We start from the raw sequence: 23920 nt of genomic DNA, 5'->3' as shown, positions 1-23920 counted from the left end.
TCCATCCCTGCAGTTTGGAAAAGCTGGTGATGGAGCAGAGGGTACAAATGGCTCAGTAGTGAAGCAACCATTTAAATCAAGCAGGTTATGTTCAGTTGTCACCCAGTATCACCCCAGACTGGAACAACTGAACCATATCCTTCATCAGGGCTTCGATTATCTATTGTTGTGCCCTGAAATGAGACATCCCGCCTGAGATCCTTCCCACCGCTCCTAAAGTGGTGTTCCATTGCCCACTCAACCTCTACAACATCCTAGTCCATCCCAGTGCCACCTTCAACCCCAACCCTTTTCTCAAGGATTATAGCTCTATGGAAGACCCAGGTGTGAGACCTGCCCAACCCACCCACCTAGCATTTCCTATTCCAGACCTATCACAGGTACTCCTATCCCATCAGGGACTGGGTTACGTATGAAAGCAGCCACGTCATTTATCAGGTCTGATGCAGCCATTATACAGCTTTTTATATTGGTATGACTACCAACCAACTGTTCACTAGGATGAACAGCCACTGCCAAACTGTGGCCAAGAGCAAAGTAGTCCAACGTGTAGCACGAACATAACATGGGTGATTTTAATGACTCTTCAGTATCCGAGCCATATGGATCCTCCCCTCAACCACCAGCCTTTCTGAACTGCACAGATGGAAGTTATCCTTACAACACATTTTCCGCCCCCATAATTATCCTGGCCTCAGCCTACGGTAACACACATTCCCACACCCTCAACGCATCAGTTTCTACCCCCTCTATTCTGTCATCTCCTACCAGCTCTCTTATCCCACCTCCTTCGTTTCCCACCCTCTGGCAATGCACCCGCCAATGTTTCCCAGTTCCCCTCCTTATTTACTCCTTTTTTTTCTGTCTCCCTGCCCTACAACTCCCTGACGCTGTGCCCTTTGGCTTCCTAGGCCCTGCATACTCTGCAAGACAGCGTTCGTCTCTCCCCACACATGTGCTACTATCCCTTCTCCTTCCTCGCCCCCTGCAGATTGCTGCTTGCATCCCACGTGATAGTTGCATTCTGGCCCAAGATGCTGGAGGTAGCATTCGTATGCATGAGATGTGCTTCTGTGTGTGTGTGAGTGGTGTGTACCTCTCTTTTGCTGATAAAGGCTGTGGCTGAAAACTCTATGTAAGTGTCTTTTAAGTGTTCCTGTCTGGAGCGCAACTCGTTGTCTTTATGGTAAGTAGCAATCTACGTTTTCCTATGTTGTTGATATTCGTACCTGGAGTTTCCATTGTTCAATTTATTGTATCATAGGTTGTAATAATTGCTTTATTAACCATATTTGATAGCTGAACCTGTAAGTTACAGGAGACAGTCGCATGCAATAGATACTGAGCTATGTGATGGCTGATCACTCTTTTGTCTGTGAGAGCTTGCAATCTGCCACACAAATTACTTTAAAAGGTAGTAAACAGATCTTAACAACAAATGATCATAGAGGAAACCTAATAATTTTATGTTAACTGCCTTTGAGGTGACGATCGTACAGGATGTTTGTTCAACATGGAACACTGAAATTTGCAGGAATGCGTAATATTAATGTGCGTATATTCACACTTAGGTAATTATTTGAAATAGAACAGCACTTTTCATCAAAGTGACATAATAAACTTTTAATGAATAACTTGAGAAGCATTGAAGATGCTTATGTACTGTGGTGGTAATATGTTTAGTGTTGATGTTATAAAAATCTTTCACACAGGGATGAAAAAGTTTGTCACTTAGCAATATGTAATCAGAAATTATGTAACGGGTTTCAGTTATGATCTATACCTCACTTTAATTAACACACTCAGATTTTGTCACACGCCACTTGTTTGGATTTGCGAAGTACCAAAGCCACCACAGTTTTCTGGAGAAAAGTAGTAGTAGTAGTTTCACTTCACCTTTTAGTATCTTCTTCTCAACAGTAACAGAGACACCCAGCATCCATTATGAAATTTGGCTGGTTTGTAATTTATATATTAAAAACCAGTGTAAGTCTGTAAATGATCTTTTGCTGAAATAAATACCAGCTTTTATCATTGTAAAAATCTTTGGTTTAAAACATTGAAACTATAAGGTGTTGATTTTTAAATACATAAACAAACACATGAGATAAGCATTTGCTTCATAAATAACCAGTCTATTATTATTCAACATGCAGTTCCAATTATGTTATGACTTTTACATGTTTTGCCAACATGGCTTCCCTACTCAAAGTCCACTTTATGTTGTAGCACAAACAAAATAAGATTGTTACATGTTATGGCACAGGCCAAATAAAGTTGTTGCATTTCACGTGGTGGCGAGCTATGTCCAAGTCCCTTTAACAAATGTGAAGTGGCAGCTTACAATTTGTAGCTCTAAATGCTAGAGGATCTTCTTCAGTTGTACGTATAGCCAGCAATATGTCTCTTGCAGCTTGCAGAGCCCCGTAACCCACAACACAATTGGATTTTTACTCCACAATAAGTCAGAGCAAACCTCTTCTTCCTTAGCACACAGTTTATGTGCACATTTTATTAAATAGTAGTGCCATTCATCAGTTGTCCAAGACTGATTTTACCAGTGCTAGATTTTCACTATACACATGCACTGTGCTGGCACTAGTACTGACTTGTTAGACAATCTTTGTTCAAAAGCTCTCTCTTCTCATAAAGGGTGGGATACTGCTGCTCAGATTAATAAGAGGGAATCCCATTAACAGTTATTACTTACTTCTAAAGCCACATAATACACAATATGCAATTTTACACCTGTTTTAACACTGTAAGCTTTTTAACAAAATTAGCAGACAATAATATATTTAATTACTAGCTAATATAATTTAGTAAATTTGTAACTTAGATCGACCATTTGTTACAACTGCCATGAGGTGGCAACACAGTATGGCGATTTGTAACCCACCCGTTCTTACAACTGGATTGCATCATTGCAACAGCTAGATGGCATGAGGATCTACATTAGGCATGTCTCACACAGTACCTCTTTCAGTGTCAGCAGACCGCTGCTTCAGAGGTGCCAACTGTTACTTTTCAGAGTTATGATGTATAAAGATGAACTATTTACCTTACTGAAGTTTAGTAATACTGTTAATAAAGATATTGTTTTGTGCTGTAATGATACCTGTTCAGTTTAAAGACAATGTGTGTGCATGTCCACTCAACATATCAAAAGTGATGCTGATGGTGTCTGCAAGCCAGACTCTGAAATCTTGAATATTGTGTGCTTTATGTGCGTGAAAATTATCTCTGATGTAGCTGTAGATGAGAAAATTTAGGAGCATTGTGTCCAGGCAAGTTGTTTGTACAGTCAAGCATTGCCTGTCAAAGTGGTTAAACACAGCATGTGCATAATTTTATTATTCTATCATGTTTGTCAGTCATAGCTTCCTTATGGTCTAGACCTTTTTGGATACAGCCTTGATTTTGACAATATCGTGTATAGTTACTTTAGGTATCTGAAGTTCCTGTTTAGCCTGTTTAGTTGACTTTCTTGTGCTATGATGGGATTTTTGACAGCTACCCTGACTGGCTTAATCTTAATGAATGAAACTGGGACATTATGAGCCAGACTCTTTGTGTTTTACAAACAAAGAAGTGCAGGTATATCTTAGGTCACTTTGTGTTACAATAGTTTGCTTAAAGAAATATCAGTGTTTCTTGACTTACATTACTTTTTCAGAATATCACATGTGATGCTGGGAGTAATGCTAACAGGCTGTGGCAGCATCTAATGCTGTTGCATGATTGGGTGAAATCACTTAAAAGTATTCGTGTTAGTGGTGGTCATGATGTGGAACTTCCAGGTAGTGGCAATGTTATAGACAGATTGAATGATTTTGAATTCATGAATACTCCATCAAGGGGATCTGCACCCACCAATGTTTCTGATGCAGTGACAGATAATTCATCTGTTCCACTCGATGGAACAGACAAGCTATGGCTTATACTTTCAGGTAAAATTATTTTTATTTTTCCAAATTAAAAATAAAAGGTTTGAATGTAAATAATGTAGACAGAAATGTGTTTGATTGTTTATTTTAGCTCTTATTCATGACGCTTTGCTTACGCCTAGCCACTCTCATAATACCTGAACTAGATGATTGCAATCAACGATTGCTAAGAATAAGTTCTTGGCCTGTTTTATGCCTACAGAACAGCCACAGAGCCACCCTCTGCACTGAGGTTTGTGGGCTGTACTACTTATCTGACAGTTGTGTGCGTGCGTAAGAGTTCATGCCTGGTCTATGGTCGCAAAATTTTACATTTTGACAATTACTGGCCAATGCAACTCCCCCTCCCCTCCCCCCCCCCCTCCCCACCCCAACTTTTCACATACTATGAAGTGATTTTGTATTCAGGCAAAACTATATCTAGCATGTCTTTGTGTATAGCAAATATCCAGCACTATCTAGGGTTGGTAGAGTAACACTTTGTATGTCCAAGAAACCCACAACTGCTTGTAGTATAAGAAGATGCTGTTTTAAATTAATAGTTTACCACAGTTTCATGCCAGCTATATTGATCTAAAGTGAGTGACATTCTTTGCTGATCTCTGTTTTGATTCAGTTGTGTTTTCAAGATCCTATTACAAGATGTTAAATGGTTGTGTGATCTCAAGAGCTCTGGAACAGATATGCAGTTGAGGCATATATATCCTCTCCTTCATCTCGTGAGTGCATTTTAAGTTAGGCTGCTGGTTACCAGGGAAAATAAAAATTTGGGCTAATAAATTGGTGCGTACAGCAGCCAAGAAAGGCCACACCATATATACTACTTCACAAAATGCTGTCCCCCTATGTGTAATGCTTTTACTGTTAGTCAAAAGAAGGAAATGCAGTAATGCTAAGAATAGGGAAGTGATACAATAATGTCACTTTGAACTGAAATTCAAAAGGAAGTGAAAGCAAGTTTTAGTGAAATGGCTGCAGGGAAGTTGAGAAGAAATTTAAAAAGAAATGGCTGGCAGAAAAGCAGGTTAAGGATACGGTAAAGTCAAAATAAATTTTGAGAAGTTGGAAACAGACATCAATATTAAGAATATGAAAGAAATTCCGTTGTTAAATGCAGAAGAAAGTGGATAGTGGAGAGAGGACATTGATAGCTTCCATGAGGGGCTGGGGGGAATTGTCTCCTTGCATGATAGGAGGAATGGGTGGCATATGGGATACAGTATTAGTCAGTTCGTCAGAACTTCGGATAATTTGGAAAAAGTAACATTCCTTGGGAATTTCTAGTGCTATTGGAGGAAGTGACAGCTGAATAATTATTCATATTTGTGTAGAAGCTATGTGACTAGAGACCAACCATCAAACTTTCAGAATAATATCAACCACAATAATAAAGACACACAAATGTGGGAGCTGCTGATAAGCCTCGTGCATCAAAACTTGAGAATAATAACATGTGAAATAATGAAAAAGAAAATTGTGGATTTATTTCAACTTGAATAGTTTGGCTTTAGAAAACTTACGATACCAGGGAAGTGGTTCATTCTGATAGTATAGTTGATGCTGCCATTAATGCACAGGAATATTAAAGAAGGTAGTAAAATATTTTTGGTTAGCATGAGTGCCATGAGACAAATTATAGAATATCTAGGTAGACAGTGCCGAATATTCAGCTCTGAGGACAGAGTTGTGGAACACAAATGAGTAAAACTCAAAAGCACTGTACACTATGTTTAGACAAGTATGTACTGAGTAAGGTTGTGAGGTATGTGAAAGTGCCACTGTAGGTCAGTAGTTATAGTAGAAAGTTACAGTGAAAGTGAAGAGAGCATCTGTAATGTAAGTGAAGTCAATCTTGTAGACAAACTGAAAGTGAAGCCAAAATGAATGTGAATAGAGTGATGCAAGAAGCATTCAGTGAATTTTGAAGTAAAATTTTGGCAAACAATCTGACTAAAAATCCTAAGGTGTTTTGATATCTCATAAAGTCAGTAAGCAGACTAAAATCATCCATTTAGTTCCAGAATGAGATTTTCACTCTGCAGCGGAGTGTGCGCTGATATGAAACTTCCTGGCAGATTAAAACTGTGTGCCGGACCGAGACTCGAACTCGGGACCTTTGCCTTTCGCGGGCAAGTGCTCTACCAACTGAGCTACCCAGGCGCAACTCACGCCCTGTCCTCACAGCTTTACTTCTGCCAGTACCTCGTCTCCTACCTTCCTAACTTTACAGAAGCTCTCCGGCGAAGCGATGGAGGTCATATCCCTGTACAAGACAGGTGCAACACCTGTCAGGTTCACCCAACTGGCAGATCTTACTGTAGTCCTGTCACAGGATTATCTGAGCCCATCAGGGGAAAGGCCACATTTGAAAGCAGCAATTTCTGCTCAGAATTTTAGATGTGCATGACTACCAACATGTTGTCTATTAGAATGGACTGCTGCCGCCAAACTGTGGCAAGAGTGGAGTTGACCACCCAGTGGCAGAACTTTCTGGAGTTCAGTGATTGCTTTGCAACCTGTGCCATGTGGGTCCTAACCACCACTACCCACTTTTCTGAATTATGTAGCAAAGATTTAAAAATCAGACTAACACAGGCATGATAATTCCATACAAAGAAAGAAGTCCACTGGTATCCCACTTAAGCCTTGCTTTTAAAAAGCAATTTCTGGGAATGTACATGTGAATACAGCATTATATGTGAAAAGAAGAGAATCAGTATCTGCGGTGTGGTGTTACAAAAAGAGCCAAAAATTAAGTAGAAAACACCAAATGGAAGGAACAAGACGATAGGATACAAGTTAAAACATCAGGTAATAACTTTGTGTACTAGAGGGAGATATAAAGACATAAATGGCAAAAAACTACACTGGAAGGCAGCTTGGACTAAATGCAACAAATAATTTAGAATGCTATGTACAGTCCTAGTCTGAGATACACATTTTGGTACACTGGAGAAGAAATTGTGGAGGACAGTGTTAAACCAGTTAATACAGAAATTGTAAGAGAAGAAAGGACACCTCTTTTCAGTGGCCTCATTTTTGTGTCCATTTAACCATGTTCTCATTTGTTGTATGTTCTTGTATGGTGTTATAAACACTGTTTTTGGTTGATGAGAGTGGGGGGAGGGGGAGGAGGGGGGGGGGGGGGAGAGAGAGAGAGAGAGAGAGAGAGAGAGAGAGAGAGAGAGACCATCATTAACTCAGTAGTATATACTTTTTGATATTCATAGGAACAGCTATTGTTTTTTATTCAAGGATATTTACTTTTTAACTTTCAGACTGCAGTAACCAGATTGAGCTCAAACAATGTTTCAGTATCTTCTTTGGGTGTGTCCTTTCCAAGAAAATAAATCCATATGTAAGTTATATGTTTTATATATTTATTTTGTTCACTTATTGCCTTTTATTTGTTTCTAATTACGATATAAACTGAGATTGCTATCTAGTTACGTGATTATTTTAGTTGGTTATCTACAAACCATTTACTATATTTACATACCAGCTTAACACAAGAGTGAATTGTAAATAAAAGTTAAATAAACATGCAGGCATATAATTACTTACAGTCTAGTTAATTCCAAAATCACTGCTACTGTACTTATTCATATCTTGTCAAGTGTCACTGTACACACCATACTCACATCCTTTCGGTGGACTTCGGCAGGATGATGATACCTCATCTCTCTGTTACATTCATTTTGTGTGTTCCCATTTCTCTCTCTGAAAGAGGGTCAGTGTACTTCCAAAGTGAAGACATTGAGCTCAAAATCATCGCAGATATTGAACACATAATTTTCCAGTACCAGACGAAATAAGTATATTGTGAAATGATAGATGTTTAATTTGTACTTATCCTTTTTTTAACAACCCCTAGTATGTGTAGCTCAAATGATAATTGAGTGTGTAGTTTGTTTTATCTAAAAGAACTGCTTTAATCCTTTTTTAACGTGTTGATGTTGTCTCTCTCTCTTCCATTACCATAGACTCTTTACCGTGCAATTTAATTCCATGGGCAAAAACAGTTTTTAATTTTTTGTGTTTTCTTAGGAAGTTTTGCTCTGTTTTCACGATTGCGAAAAGAACTGTTAGTATGACAATTACTGATAGTGATGTTAATTTCCTGAACCAGGAAACAGAGTATGTACTAGTGTGCGGGTGTGTAACACTCGCTGCATCCATGACATTCAAAAAGCCACACCTGTCTCCCAACTCGTGTGCCTCAGTGAGTTCAGTCTTTGTACAGGTTTGGTGATCCTGGGTTTCGCGAGCTTGGGATTGGGAAATGCCACCAGTTGTCAGTAACGCTACACTCTGGGCATACTTCAGCGACCATTGTGTGGTGAAATGGTAGAACACAGTGTGTCAGCAAATTGGAGTCTTGACTTGACTGCCTGGGTTGCGAGGAAGGTACACACCTCTATTTAAAAAAAGGCCTCAATCTTAAGGTATGCTGTGTGCCAATAAGATGCGTGGCTGTTGAGGTAGACCAGTCATTAGTGGGAACCTGTCGCACCTCCGTTCTGAAAGGCTTACCTAGGCAATGGGACTCTTGTCTGGGTGGGTGAATGATTCCCTAGCATTTTTTGGGACCAAAATGGCTCAGAATAACAACAAAATTCGAACTCTCAGTGGAAGAGGTGGGCCACTGGAACGTTTACCTACCCACTCCACAAAGAGACTTTTGGTGGGCAGCCCACTGGACACATCAGTGTTGAACAACAGCAACAGAACACTGCCAGAGCATAGTAATGAATTCATTGTCATGAATAGGGAGGAGGGAACATTAGAGAGAACATCTTCATTCTATGTACAGAAAATGGTGGAGCTCCTAAGTCTATTAAGATTGCAGAATGGTAGCTTTCTAATAGAGACAATGATGTCCAGTTGAGTGCCTAAGTTGCTGCAAAGGAAAAAAAAAAACTTGGGGAATATCTTATCATTGTTGAAATGCAAGACGTCCTCACTTACAGCAAAGGCACTGTGTCAAGAAGTAACACTATTTGTCTGGACCCAAGTGAATGCTTAGTGCAATGGGAAAGTAAAAGTATTATAAAGTGAGAAATGTGGTGAAATGGATAGATGGTGAATTAGGGAAAAAAAACAACTATCCTAATCCTTTCCTATAATTCAACCACATTACCTGAATATTTCAAGGTTGATTTCATACATTTTAGTCTACCTGTATGTCCCCAATCTGATGCATTTTTTTCAGTGCCAGACATTTTGGGCACACCATCCTAGCGTGTAAAGGTAAGCAAACCTGTGGAAGATGTGGTTTAGATACTCTTGATCCAGGGCTTGCCATACACCTCCCTGTCGTGTTAATTGCTCAGGTGCTTATCCAGTCTTGGTCAAGAGCTTTGGGTCACCAGGAGGCTCCATAGCCTTGAAAATCTTACTTGCTTCCAGCAGTCGCAGTCTTGTTCTGTCATTGTCAAACAAACAGTTGCCAAGTTGGATGCCTCAATGTAAATGGCCAATGTATGTGCTAGGACATCTGCCAGCATGCAGCAACAAGTAGCAAAGTTTGATGCCTCAACACAAACTACCAATGCAGATGCTAGACACCCACGTGTGCTTGTAGCTGCACCTGTAAAGTCACTGCTGCAGTTATTAGCTTGGCAGACAAACCAGTGTTAAGTTCTGTTGAGTTCCAAGAAAAAGCTGGTGACTTTCGCTCCAAAATTGAAGTCTTGTTACAAGATATCTATGTCTACTTCTTTCATCACGTAAATTTATGGCACACCTGACTTGTGTGAATACGAGATCTTATTTGTCCAAGCAATGCTTTACATGAAAATGTTAATTACTTCAGTATTGTGTAAAAGTAAATGTTCCTAGCATGTTTTACTGTAATCTTATTATTTGATACATTTATTACTTCTGCACCAGTATTTGAAATATACCAATAACAGTAATTGTTTACATTACTTGGGAAATTTGAAAATCTTTACAGTAGAGCATTCATGCAAATTTGTTGATATAACAGAGTAAGATGACTAAGTACATCCCAAACTATTGGTTTTATATGGATAACATTGATACAAAAGAGAGAAAGCTGAATATACTTCACATCTGCAGTTAGTTAGATGGGTACTGGCAGTTTGTGGTAGAGCTGAGATCAATATGGTTCTTAATGTATTTTTCCTTTCTGCTACATTAGTGTCTATTCAGAGTATATCAAGGACTGACATTTCGGGTTCAATACCTGCCATATTGAACAATGGTGTCCTCCAAATAGCAGACTAGACTTTTCGCCTAGCAACTTCGAGCATTGTAAGCGCCCTATCTCCATGTAGGAACTAAAGTTGCATTAACAGATGTGCATGAGAGTGCTCCAGCACCCATTTGGATTCAATATGGCATGCTATGACACCTAAGCGTGGAGGTGAAAGAAGTTGTCCTATGCCTCTGGGACAAAATATGGACCGAAGGCTACTATCCAGATCAGTGGTGGGAGATAGTTCTGATACCACTTCTCAAGCCAGGGAAGGACAAGTCTCCAGATAGCTAAAAAAGTGTTAAGCTCATTAGCTGCATAGGATAGACTCCTGAATGGATGCTAAACTGATGCTCAATGTTGGCTTGTGACATTGAGAGATTGCTCAGCTGTTTCCAATTTGGGTTTCAGAAATACCAGTTCATGCTTGACAGTCCCTCCAGTTAGAGGGTGTGATAAGTCGTTCCTACACAAACAGCGGTTCACTGATCTCTTCTTCAATCTGGAGGAAGCGTATGGCACCACCTGGAGACACAATATTGTCCTTTGACTGCACGAATTGGGATTTCGTGGATGTCTCACTATCTTGCTGCAGTCCTTCTTCGCTGTGTGATACTTGTGGTATGTGGCTCAGCTAGTCCTACTTACTTGGGCATCAGACTTTGCTACAGGAGCTTATCAAACTACTCCCATTTCTTGCCTGTGTGCAGAGGCTGGTGTAACACCTTTTAACATCCACGACAAACTCCTCATGGATTGACCTGTATACAAATGTGAGGTCTATCTCTGAGCATCTTATTGGTATTGGGGCTGAACAATTCGTACAACAAAGTTTGAGTAGTCACCAGGCAACTAAGCTTTTTCTTTCCTGTTTGGTGTAGTAGCCATACCAATTCTTAAACAGGGTTGGAGCACATACTCTCCTTGGATGACTGACAGGCCTGCTCTTAACTTGGACATGATGGAGCACAAGAATGCCCCCACTCTGCCTATATTTGTAAGGGTTCTTAATGCCTTTTATTGGAGTGTCACAAGCACATGGTGAATTTTGCTGATGGTCCAAATCAAGGGGAAAATGTTAGGTGTTCTGTTATCTTCTCAGATTTTGTCACTAAAAATCCACCTACCCAGTCACATCTTGGTGTACTATGCAGAACTGTGGGTGGTCAAGAGGGCTCTGCAACACATGAGACTCTAGTGGAGGGAAATTTCTTGTCTTTAGGGCTCTCTTAGGCTCTGAAGACTAGTCAGCAAATGTTTCCAGCAGATAGGATAGTTCAGATGGTCCAGGACCACTATCCACCTCCTGCACAGGAAGCAGAAAAAGATGGCCTCCTGCTGGGGTCCTGGACACATGGGATTCAAGGGGACTGAGGAAGCTGACAGAGCAGTTGGATGACTGGAAAAGATAGTACCTGGAAGTGGCCAGCAACAAGCTGTGATCACTCAAGCCAGCTTTTCGACCATGGCACACTTCTTTTCAATCTCTGAGAAGGGACGAAGTGGCCCTCACTCGCCTTTGTATCAGATTCAGACAAGTGAAGCTTGCTTATGTCTTGAGGTGTGAAGATCCACTGGAATGCAGTGTTTTTGGTGCATCATGTTTTAACATAGTATATTTTTTGTGCTGGTGGGAGGGAATACTTTGGTCTACCGAGGGACTTATCATCATGTTTGTTTTCGCACATGCTGGTGTGGTGTTGGTGTGTCAGTTTGTCCGTCCCCTAACACCTTCAGATTGCTTATCTCAGTCAAATAAAAAATTGTATATTCCCAGAAGTCTCAATGTCCAATTATCGTATCATTAATTGTGAGAGTTGATCACTTTTAAAGGATTTAGATAATGTACGATACTTACTTGACTGAAATCAAATAGTAAACCTTAAGTCTTAATAAAATTGTGCCAGAAAGCCCTCTCCCCCGAACCATAATTTTAAGTATGCTCGTAGTTAAAACCTTTTTCAGAGACTTGGACTATGGGCCACACGGCAGCTAATTCTCGTCCTTCCTGACACACACACAGTACTAAATTCCACAAGGAGAACAAGGATAAAAGAAGAAAGAGGGGGGAAAAAACTAAAAGTGAATCTGGGAGTGATGGCCTCAGCTGCACATGACGTCCCCCCTTCCCCCATCCCGCACCAAACCACAAGCATTTACATTGTGTGTGTCCTCATTACTACTCTTTAACAGTTTTGTCCCCATAGTCCAGTCAAAGAGTAATTATTAAAATATTTTAATTTTAACAATAACATTTCTTCATCTGTATTATCGGACTGTCGAATAAAAGTTTTTGGTTGTTTCAAAACTAGAAGACAATAATAATACCCATCTGGATATTTTAAAGAAATTCGTATGAGTGGGCAGCAACTGTTTTCAGATGCAAATTCACCATCTACTACATTTTCCTTGATTCATTTAACAAAATAAACAGCAGCATCAAGCTTCAACATTTTGTTTTCGTTTACTTCACTAGTATACTTACCCCAGAATCCTCAAGATTTTTTCTTATCAGCAGTAGTACTCATATTACCATTATCTTCACCTTGTCCCCCAATCCCCTTGTCCCCCAATCCCGCATCCTCCACCATTGCATCATCCTTGCAGTCTCATTTAGCCCAACACTATTATTCACTAACCCGTCATCTTTCTCTTCAAACAATCCCCCAATTCAGAACTGGTGTACAAATCACATATAGTCTCTGTTGGCAAATCTGGATTCTCTACTTCTTTTAACACACTTTTTTCCTTAGTGGATCAATGTTGCACATAGTATCCTAATTTTTTTTTATTTTAACTTACATGATCCATTTGATCTACTTGTGTGCTTTGAGCTGTTTTAATTGTTATGCCTATTTGAATTCTTGCAAAATTTAGAGGTCCAATTGTAATTTGATCTGCTCACCCCAAACTGCGGACCCTCATTGAGGTGACCCAATGTTTCCACTTGGTTTGCCTGCCATCCTACCCCCAGTCTGTTTGCATCATTTCCGTTATCAACATTTCTTTCCCAACTTCTATTGCATGTTTCCATCGTAATCTCTTGCCCTATCATCCTGATTTTTCATGTCCAAAGTTCCCACGAACCTTTCTTCTATAATTCTCCCTACTGGAACTAGAGTTCCAACCTTCATGGTGATAAGTCTCGTGACTAATGTTTTGTGAATGATTCCTCTCCATAGTCCTCTCTGATTTGTCTTCCTCTGCAGGTCCAGGGGTTAGAATAGGCCCGAGGCATTCCTGCCTGTCGTAAGAGGCGACTAAATGGAGTCTTGCACACCTCTCCATAGTCCTCTCTGATTTGTCTTCCCCTGCAGGTCCAGGGGTTAGAATAGGCCCGAGGCATTCCTGCCTGTCGTAAGAGGCGACTAAAAGGAGTCTTGCACATTTCAGCCTTTATGTGATGGTCCCCTATTGTTCAAAATTTTCCCAAAGAGTGAGACAACAGGGGAAGGGCACCTTACATGGTGCATTGTATCCATCATGCGCTGAGACCTGTCACATCCTTTGTTAACATGGATCTGCACTTCTCCTTGTTCTCAAACTGTTGGGCGAGGTCACCCTCCTGGGTGCGTATTTTTCCATCTATTAGGCAGTATCGTTTTCTGCACTGACCATTGGGTGCCATATGCCACGTTCTCAAGTCTGAGCAAGGATCAAACTTGTTTTTGGGTACCAGACCCCAACAGGTGTTCCCGGTGTTAACATAAATGGCATGTAATCTACTGACGCAATTGATTGCCAAGCCCTTTGCTTGAGCCTCTGAGTCGACCAGTGCTACCCTTGTCATCCTTTGGTAGTGACCATCCAGGAGTCCATCTATGCACTGGAACGGTCCAGTCGTTCAGTGGTGTTTGTCTGGACCCCAGGTCACGTTGGAAACCCATACAATGAACTTGCCGACAGCCTGGCCAAACAGACTACACGGAATCTGCTTATTGAGATAGGCTTCTCTGCAATTGACCTGTGTTCAGTACTACGCTGCAAAGTTTTGTGGCTTTGGGAGACAGAATGCCATAACCTCAGTACACACAACAAACTGCGGGCTATTAAGGAGACTACGAATGTGTGGAAGAACTCCACCTGGGCCTCTCGCAGGGACTGTGTGGTTCTTTGACAGCTCCGCATTGGCCACGCTTTGGTGACATGGCTATCTCCAGCACCATGATGACCCACCACAGTGTCGGTGTGGCATCCGGCTGACAGTGGCCCATATCCGTCTAAGTCTGCCCTGCGATAGACTCTCCAGTTACCGGACTCATTGCCATTAATTTTAGCTGACCATGCCTCCTCGGATAATTTAGTTTTATGTCTTATATGCGACGGTGGGTTTTATCATTCTATATAATTTTTCGTGCATGTCCTTGTCCCTTTGTGTTCTCCACTCTAATGCTTTTAGGCTGGATGTTTTAATGTGTCGCAGAGTGGTTGGCTTTTCCTTTTTATTCTCGTGGTTGGCCAGCCAGGGTTGTCTGCTCTTGTTTTCATCCCTTCTACCTGTTTCTTGCTTCTCTCTATGATTTTCTTTTCCTGTGTTGCCCGTAGTAGTGTTGGTTGTTCTTCTGTCGTTCTTCTGGTTCTTCCATTCTCCTGTTATTGTGCTGTACGTCTCCTTTCTTTTATTCTTTCCCGCGGGTAATTACTTTACTGGGAACAAGGGACCGATGACTTCACCGCCCCCCCCCCCCCCCCCACTCCTTTAAACCAACCAACCGATTTGTCTACATATTTCGGAAACTGATGAAGTGATTTGTCTGGCCCATGAACTAGATACCAGTGTAGTTTTTAAGCCAGCCTTCTTTTGATTGTATCTGAGTCCCTTCATCAGAAGGTTTATGTTAATGTGCTTATCTCCTTAAAAGGTTTCTGCAGAAATCTTTCACTGTTTTTGTCCCTCTAAAAAACAAGGCCATTCAAAAATTCACTCTTAATTCTAGCTTGCTCAGACTTGAACCAAAACTTATTGAAGAAACTGTTCTTAAAATCACTAAAGATTTGCCACTCATCAAATTTTTGAGTGACCCTGACAATGCCTCCCCTCCAAGGAACCATTTCGACAAACTTAAGTCATCTGACATACCAGACGCTATACACATGTAAGTTTTTGATACAAAATTTTCCTGAATTTAATTTACTTTTTTATATAATACATTCAATTTATTTGTAACAGTTTGCTGTACCCTGTTTATTTTTGAACCTAATTTGGTTATTTTTCCCTCTGTTTTAGAACTTAAATTATTAGCCTTCTCCTCTATTGCTTTATGTATAGATTGTAATTTTTCAATGTTGTTTCCCGGCTTTGAACTCTTTCACAAAAATCATGCAAATTGGTGCATGCAGACTTTTTTTTTTAGTGATAAACTTCCATTCAATGGAGCGTTCGAGGCAATGGCTGTTAACATACAGATGATGACTGTGATTTAACTTACTGTGTTGCCCATATCACTTCAAACATGGAAGTAACATATCAGGAGATAGTTGACCTGATGTGTCGGCTAACTTCACATTGTCCCATTCTGGGCAAATTGAATGTCCCAAACCGTTTTGAGGTTGTGATACATCTAACAGAGGTGCTATAATGGAACACCATGACATACGTTTACTAAGCAGTGGCACACTAGATCCATGTGGCACACGGGACATGTATGCCAAAGGTCTGTAATGGAGGCTACATGATGACTTGTATGAGAGTAATAATTTCTTGATTGTCATGACATTTCCACATTATTACCCAACCAGTGACCAGTGAGCGTCCATCAAGAAAGCCAAGTGACATTATTTCAGCCCTGTGCTGCCACCCAAAGGGGTGGGAATAAAAGCAGAGAATATCTCTTCCGAAACCTGTCCCACGGTGGAACATCTCATTAGAAATCTGCCCCACCATGGAACATTCCATCAAAAACCACTCCCACTGTGGCCACAGGAAATCCTAAGACAACCAGAGATCAAACAGGTGGGAGCTCCTGAAAAGTTTCCAAATGAAAAAGGGCTTTTCTTAGGCTGGGATCAAACACTTAACCTACGTTGACAGCTTCAAAGAGTTGATCTTGTTGCAGTTCCTTTATAAAATAAAAAGAACAGATCAACATCCAGGCGGTACAAATACAGACCAAGTGGGTTGTAATGCTCACTTAATTCATGCCACAATTTGTTTTGAGCTTCAGTTATGTTTATTTCAGAGTAAAACTATACAAAGTTGGCACAGTGTGCGTCATTTAGAATAGATTACATGTTAACTGATCGATGTAGGTGTCGTGTCAATACTTCATCCAAAACTGGGCGTACAACAGTGGCTCCACATTTGCCCTACATAGGTTTTGCTACAATGATGTAACTGCTAAAAACAGATAACAGTACATTAAATAACACTAACCATAAAATAAAGTTACATTATGTAATACATGAAATTTGCAACAAAGCAGTTTCATACAGAATGAAAACAATCAGGTAAATAATTAGAACAATACATATTAACTTTTAGTGGATTATTCATAAAATAGAGAATATAAATTCTTTACAGCTTCAAAATTGTAATTCATTTTATTAAAGTAATGTTTTCAAAATTGAATCTGGTGAACAGGATATGCTTTTCATTTTCATAGCTACACTCGTATTTTAATTAGATTCTGTTCTGTGTTTCTTAATCACATTAGTTTTAAGCTATATATTGACAACAATGATTAACACCTATTTTTTTATTTTAATTACTTTCAAATTACTTCTGTTCTAAATATGTTATCAATTATGATGGTAGCAGACATATATAAATTTCAAGGGACTAGAATTACAGCATCTACCTGAGACATAACGAAAACATTGTGCAGGTTGTTGTTGTTGTGGTCTTCAGTCCTGAGACTGGTTTGATGCAGCTCTCCATGCTACTCTATCCTGTGCAAGCTGCTTCATCTCCCAGTACGTACTGCAGCCTACATCCTTCTGAATCTGCTTAGTGTATTCATCTCTTGGTCTCCGTCTACGATTTTTACCCTCCACACTGCCCTCGAATACTAAATTGGTGATCCCTTGATGCCTCAGACCATGTCCTACCAACCAATCCCTTCTTCTAGTCAAGTTGTACCACAAATTTTTCTCCTCTCCGATTCTATTCAATACCTCCTCATTAGTTATGTGATCTACCCATCTAATCTTCAGCATTCTTCTGTAGCACCACATTTCGAATGCTTCTATTCTCTTCTTGTCCAAACTATATATCGTCCATGTTTCACCTCCATGCATGGCTACATTCCATACAAATACTTTCAGAAATGACTTCCAGACACTTAAATCTATACTCGATGTTAACAAATTTATCTTCTTCAGAAATACTTTCCTTGCCATTGCCGGTCTACATTTTATATCCTCTCCACTTCGACCCTCATCAGTTATTTTGCTCCCCAAATAGCAAAACTCCTTTACTTCTTTAAGCACCTCATTTCTTAATCTAATTCCCTCAGCATCGCTCGACTCAATTTGACTACATTCCATTATCCTCGTTTTGCTTTCGTTGATGTTCATCTTATATCCTCCTTTCAAGACCCTCTCCATTCCGTTCAACTGCTCTTCCAAGTCCTTTGCTGTCTCTGACAGAATTGCAATGTCATCGGCGAACCTCGAAGTTTTTATTTCTCTCCATGGATTTTAATACCTACTCCGAATTTTTCTTTTGTTTCCTTTACTGCTTGCTCAATATACAGAATGAATAACATCGGGGGGAGGCTACAACCCTGTCTCACTCCCTTCCCAACCTTTGCTTCCCTTTCATACCCCTCTACTCTTATAACTGCCATCTTGTTTCTGTACAAATTGTAAATAGCCTTTCGCTCCCTGTATTTTACCCCTGCCACCTTCAGAATTTGAAAGAGAGTATTTCGGTCAACGTTGTCAAAAGCATTTCTCCAAGTCTACAAATGCTAGAAACATAGGTTTGCTTTTTCTTAATCTAGCTTCTAAGATAAGTCGTAGGGTCAGTATTGCCTCCTGTGTTCCAATATTTCTAAGGAATCCTAACTGATCTTCCCCAAGGTCGGCTTCTACCAGTTTTTCCATTCGTGTTAGTATTTTGCAGCTGTGACTTATTAAACTGATAGTTCGGTAATTTTCACATCTGTCAACACCTGCTTTCTTTGGGATTGGAATTATTATATTCTTCTTGAAGTCTGAGGGTATTTCACCTGTCTCACACATCTTGCTCAACAGATGGTAGAGTTTTGTCAGGGATGGCTCTCCCAATGCTATCAGTAGTTCTAATGGAATGTTGTCTACTCCTGGGGCCTTGTTTCGACTTAGGTCTTTTAGTGCTCTATCGAACTCTTCACGTAGTATCGTATCTCCCATTTCATCTTCATCTACATCCTCTTCCATTTCCATAATATTGCCCTTAAGTACATCACTCTTGTACATACACTCTATATACTCCTTCCACCTTTCTGTTTTCCCTTCTTTGCGTAGAACTGGGTTTCCATCTGAGCTCTTGATATTCATGCAAGTGGTTCTCTTTTCTCCAAAGGACTTCTTAATTTTCCTGTAGTCAGTATCCATCTTACCACCTACATCCTTACCCCCTGCGCCCTTACCCCCCCCCCCCCTGCGCCCTTACCCCCCCCCGCCTGCGCCCTTACCCCCCCCCCTGCGCCCTTACCCCCCCCCCCCCCCTGCGCCCTTACCCCCCCCTGCGCCCTTACCCCCCCCTGCGCCCTTACCCCCCCCTGCGCACTTACCCCCCCCTGCGCACTTACCCCCCCTGCGCACTTACCCCCCCCTGCGCCCTTACCCCCCCCCTGCGCCCTTACCCCCCCCCGCGCCCTTACCCCCCCCTGCGCCCTTACCCCCCCTGCGCCCTTACCCCCCCCTGCGCCCTTACCCCCCCCCCCCCCCCTGCGCCCTTACCCCCCCCCCCCTGCGCCCTTACCCCCCCCCCCCCTGCGCCCTTACCACCCCCCCTGCGCCCTTACCACCCCCCCTGCGCCCTTACCCCCCCCTGCGCCCTTACCCCCCCCTGCGCCCTTACCCCCCCCCTGCGCCCTTACCCCCCCCCCCCCTGCGTCCTTACGCCCCCCCCCTGCGTCCTTACGCCCCCCCCTGCGTCCTTACGCCCCCCCCCTGCGTCCTTACGCCCCCCCCCTGCGTCCTTACGCTCCCCCCCTGCGTCCTTACGCTCCCCCCCTGCGTCCTTACGCCCCCCCCCTGCGTCCTTACGCCCCCCCCCCCCTGCGTCCTTACGCCCCCCCCCCTGCGTCCTTACCCCCCCCCCCCCTGCGTCCTTACCCCCCCCCCCCTGCGTCCTTACACCCCCCCCCCCCCTGCGTCCTTACCCCCCCCCCCCCTGCGTCCTTACCCCCCCCCCCCCCCTGCGTCCTTACCTCCCCCCTGCGTCCTTACCCCCCCCCCCCTGCGTCCTTACCCCCCCCCTGCGTCCTTACCCCCCCTGCGTCCTTAACCCCCCCCCTCCCTGCGTCCTTAACCCCCCCCTCCCTGCGTCCTTAACCCCCCCCCCCCTCCCTGCGTCCTTAACCCCCCCCCCTCCCTGCGTCCTTAACCCCCACCACTCCCTGCGTCCTTAACCCCCCCCCCCTCCCTGCGTCCTTAACCCCCCCCCCTCCCTGCGTCCTTAACCCCCCCCCCCCTCCCTGCGTCCTTAACACCCCCCCCCCCTCCCTGCGTCCTTAACACCCCCCCCCCTCCCTGCGTCCTTAACCCCCCCCCTGCGTCTTTAGCCTCCCCCCCCTGCGTCTTTAGCCTCCCCCCCCTGCGTCTTTAGCCTCCCCCCCCCCTGCGTCTTTAGCCTCCCCCCCCTGCGTCCTTAGCCCCCCCCCCCCTGCGTCCTTAGCCCCCCCCCTTCGTCCTTAGACCTCCCCCCCCCCCCCTTCGTCCTTAGACCTCCCCCCTCCTGCGTCTTCACCCCCCCCCCCCCCCCCCCCCCCTGCGTCTTTACACCCCCCCCCCCTTCGTCTTCACCCCCCCCCCTGCGGTTTTACACCCCCCCCCCCCTTCGTCTTCACCCCCCCCTGCGGTTTTACACCCCCCCCCCCCCCCTTCGTCCTTACAACCCCCCCCCTGCGTCTTTACCACCCCACCCCCCCTGCGTCCTTACATTCGTCCTTAGACCCCCCCTGCGTCCTGAGACCCCCCCTCTGCGTCCTTAGACCCCTGCTTAGCCATTTTACAATTCCTGTCACTCTCATTTTTGAGACGTTTGTATTCCTTTTTGCCTGCTTCATTTACTGCATTTTTATATTTTCTCCTTTCATCAATTAAATTCGGTATAGCTTCTGTTACCCAAGGATTTCTACTAGCCCTCGTCTTTTTACCTACTTGATCCTCTGCTGCCGTCACTATTTCATCCCTCAAAGGTACCCATTCTTCTTCTGCTGTATTTCTTTCCCGCATTCCTGTCAGTTGTTCCCTTATGCTCTCCCTGAAACTCTGTACAACCTCTGGTTTCGTCAGTTTATCCAGGTCCCATCTCCTTAAATTCCCCCCTTTTTGCAGTTTCTTCAGTTTTAATCTACAGTTCATAACCAATAGATTGTGGTCAGAGTCCACGTCTGCCCCCAGGAAAGGTCTTACAATTTAAAACCTGGTTCCTAAATCTCTGTCTTACCATTATATAATTATCTGAAACCTGTCAGTATCTCTAGGCTTCTTCCATGTATACAATCTTCTTTTATGATTCTTGAAACAAGTGTTAGCTATGATGAAGTTATGCTCTGTGCAAAATTCTTCCAGGCAGCTTCCTCTTTCATTTCTTACCCCCAATCCATATTCACCTGCTACATTTCCTTCTTCTTTTTCCTACTATCAAATTCGTCACCCATGACTATTAAATTTTCTTCTCCTTTCACTATCTGAATAATTTCTTTTATCTCATTATACACTTCTTCAATTTCTTCGTCATCTGCATAGCTAGTTGGCATATAAACTTGTACTAATGTAGTAGGCATGGGCTTTGTGTCTATCTTGGCCACAATAATGGGTTCACAATGCTTTTTTGTAGTTGCTTACCCGAACTCCTATTTTTTTATTCATTATTAAACCTACTCCTGCATTATACTTATTTGGTTTTGTATTTATAACCCTGTATTCACCTGACCAAAAGTCTTGTTCCTCCTGCCACCGAACTTCACTAATTCCCACTATATCTAACTTTAACCTATCCATTTCCGTTTTTAAATTTTCTAACCTACCTGCCCAATTAAGGGATCCGACATTCCACGCTCCGGTCTGTAGAATGCCAGTTTTCTTTCTCCTGATAACGACGTCCTCCTGAGTAGTCCCCGCCCAGAGATCCGAATGGGGGACTATTTTACCTCCGGAATATTTTACCCAAGGGGATGCCATCATCATTTAACCATACAGTAAAGCTGCATGCCCTCGGGAAAGATTACCACTGTAGTTTCTCCTCGTTTTCAGCCGTTCACAGTACCAGCACAGCAAGGCCATTTTGGTTAGTGTTACAAGGCCAGATCAGTCAATCATCCAGACTGTTGCCCTGGAACTACTGAAAAGGCTGCTGCCCCTCTTCAGGAACCACACGTTTGTCTGGCCTCTCACCAGATACCCCTCCGTTGTGGTTGCATCTACAGTACGGCTATCTGTATCGCTGAGGCACGCAAGCCTCCCCACCAATGGCAAGGTCTATGGTTCATAGGCGGTGGGGGTGTCGTGCAGGTATATTTCATGATAAGTTGCCACGGTATAATATTTCTAATATTGGCCATATTTTGCTATGCTTAGGATTGCTGTTGACATGCTAGTAGCTATTCAATTAGTTAATGTGAGTTTGAAATTTGTTGGTAATAAACTATATAAAAGTAAGAAGTGCCATCTGTCAGTGTAAACCCTTAAGTAAGAAGTGCCATCTGTCAGTGTAAACCTTTTTGCCTTTGATTGGGAATTCTACTTCATAAAGCACCAGAAGAATGGGTGTTGGGAAAAGTGCGTTATTACCATAGTGACCCATATCTTTCCTTTGCAGGTATGGGCCAAGTTGCTTTGTGTCAATAGTTATTAGCTAACAACCAGTATTTGTGGTATCCTCTCGGAAGGCAATATTCCTTCTGCCCCTACTGTTTTTGCAGAACACCTTGCAGCACATTTTGCTCAAGCACCTGTATCTGACACCAAATCCTCAGCCGTCCATCTACAAAAGAAGTGTAGAGGGAAACAATCTATCCCTCGTTACCCAACATCTGGAATCATGTAATACTACTTTCAGTGAATGGGAACTCCTCAGTACTCTGGCCCTTGGCCATGACATGACACAGTGGAGGGAAAATCACATTTGCCTTAGTTCTGAAACCAGATAAAACCCCATATGAAATGGACCACTGTGAGCCTAGCCAACTCATAACTGTTTTGTTTAACCAGCTTGAACGAATGGTGAACTGACAGCCATGTTGAACTTTAGAGACACGGGGCATTTGTCAAACAGCCATTGTGGATTTAGGGAAGTCTGATCCATTACTTACCACTTAATTCAACTGGAGTTTCCTGAATGGGCAGTTTTTGTCCGCTGCCAACACCTCACTACTGTCTTCTTGGACTTACAAAAGGCCTGTGACACCTCATAGTGTTACCACATCCTTACCAAACTGTAAAAGTGGGATTTTAGAGTCCCCTCCTGATATTTGTCTGGAATTTTCTCTCTGGTTGTGTTGTATCTGAATTGGGTCATCATGTAGCACTCTTGATATACAGGAGAATGGCGTCCCACAGGGATCTGTGCTGAGTCTGACCCTCTTTCTGATAGTGAATAACGGACTTGTAGAGGCTTTGGGATGTATGGTTTCACCACCTCTGTATGTGGATGACTGATATATTTACTGCAGTTCTTTAACAAGGAGTGTTATTGAATGGCAGCTGGAAGGTGCCATCAGAAAGCACAGTGGTAGGCTCTTGCCCATGGCTTAGTTTTCCACTGCGAAAATATGTGTTATGCACTTCTGCCGAAACTTTACCTTTTTGATGAACTGATCAGTGTGGTTGTCATATTGTTTGTTGGGATTTCTATTTGATGCGTAATTAACATGGTTACTACAGTCACCAGCTTGAAAAGAAATGCCAGCTTAAACCCGACACTCCCTGCTGCTTGAGTCACATCTTCTGGGGTGTGGACCATTCCACTTTCTTCCATCTGTACAAAGCACTAGTCCTACCACTGCTGAGTTTTTGGTGTCTGGCTTATGAGTCGGTGCCCCTTCGATGTTACAGCTACTGGGCCTGGTTTACTATTTGCAAGATCTGGCTTGGGACTAGCATATTTAGGGTGAGCCCTGTGGACAGCCTTCTGGTAGGGGATGCTGTAGACCATCTCATTTCTCTTATCTCAGTGCAGTGCCTTTCGCATTGACAATTCCTTTCCTTCCCTCTGTTTTGTACCAGGCTCTCTGCCTCTGATTAATTTAGCAGTCCAACTTTTTCTTCTCCTGAAAACCTTTAGTATTTGATTATTAAAAGAACAGAGGAACTGATGACCTTAATGTTTAGCCCTTTCACCCTTCCCAAAAAAAAAAAAAAAAAATAATTCATTCCTTCATTGTTTGCTCTGTGTACATATTGAGTATGATCAGAATAGGGTACAACCCTGTCATTACCTCACACATTCCCACTATTCTCCGTAACCCAAACTGATCTTCACCGAGGTCAGCTTCTACTGGTTCTTCCATACTTTTGTAAGTGCAGTAATTTGAGACAGTTTTGTGACCATGACTTATTCAGCAGACAGTTTGGTAACATCAGCCAACACTTACTTTCT

General features: G+C 42.7%; 1 protein-coding gene and 1 non-coding gene across 3 annotated transcripts in view; one reads left to right on the top strand and one right to left on the bottom strand.

The window, feature by feature from the left end:
* The window catches only part of LOC124619558, a 128118-nt gene that overhangs the window by 79104 nt on the left and 25094 nt on the right, over positions 1-23920 (top strand). For both annotated transcript variants that reach the window (XM_047146041.1, XM_047146040.1), the window contains exons 6-7: positions 3677-3950; positions 7226-7305. In XM_047146041.1, the coding sequence (XP_047001997.1) occupies positions 3677-3950; positions 7226-7305 (354 nt within the window). The remainder of the gene's footprint in view (positions 1-3676; positions 3951-7225; positions 7306-23920) is intronic.
* On the bottom strand, positions 6033-6107 carry Trnas-cga. Its single transcript has one exon. It is a non-coding gene; the product is annotated as a tRNA-Ser (tRNA).

Source organism: Schistocerca americana, chromosome 6 (assembly GCF_021461395.2).
Source record: "Schistocerca americana isolate TAMUIC-IGC-003095 chromosome 6, iqSchAmer2.1, whole genome shotgun sequence".
NCBI lineage: Eukaryota > Metazoa > Arthropoda > Insecta > Orthoptera > Acrididae > Schistocerca > Schistocerca americana.
Note: the sequence above shows the minus strand (reverse complement) of the source record. Positions and strands in the feature narration are given on the sequence as shown.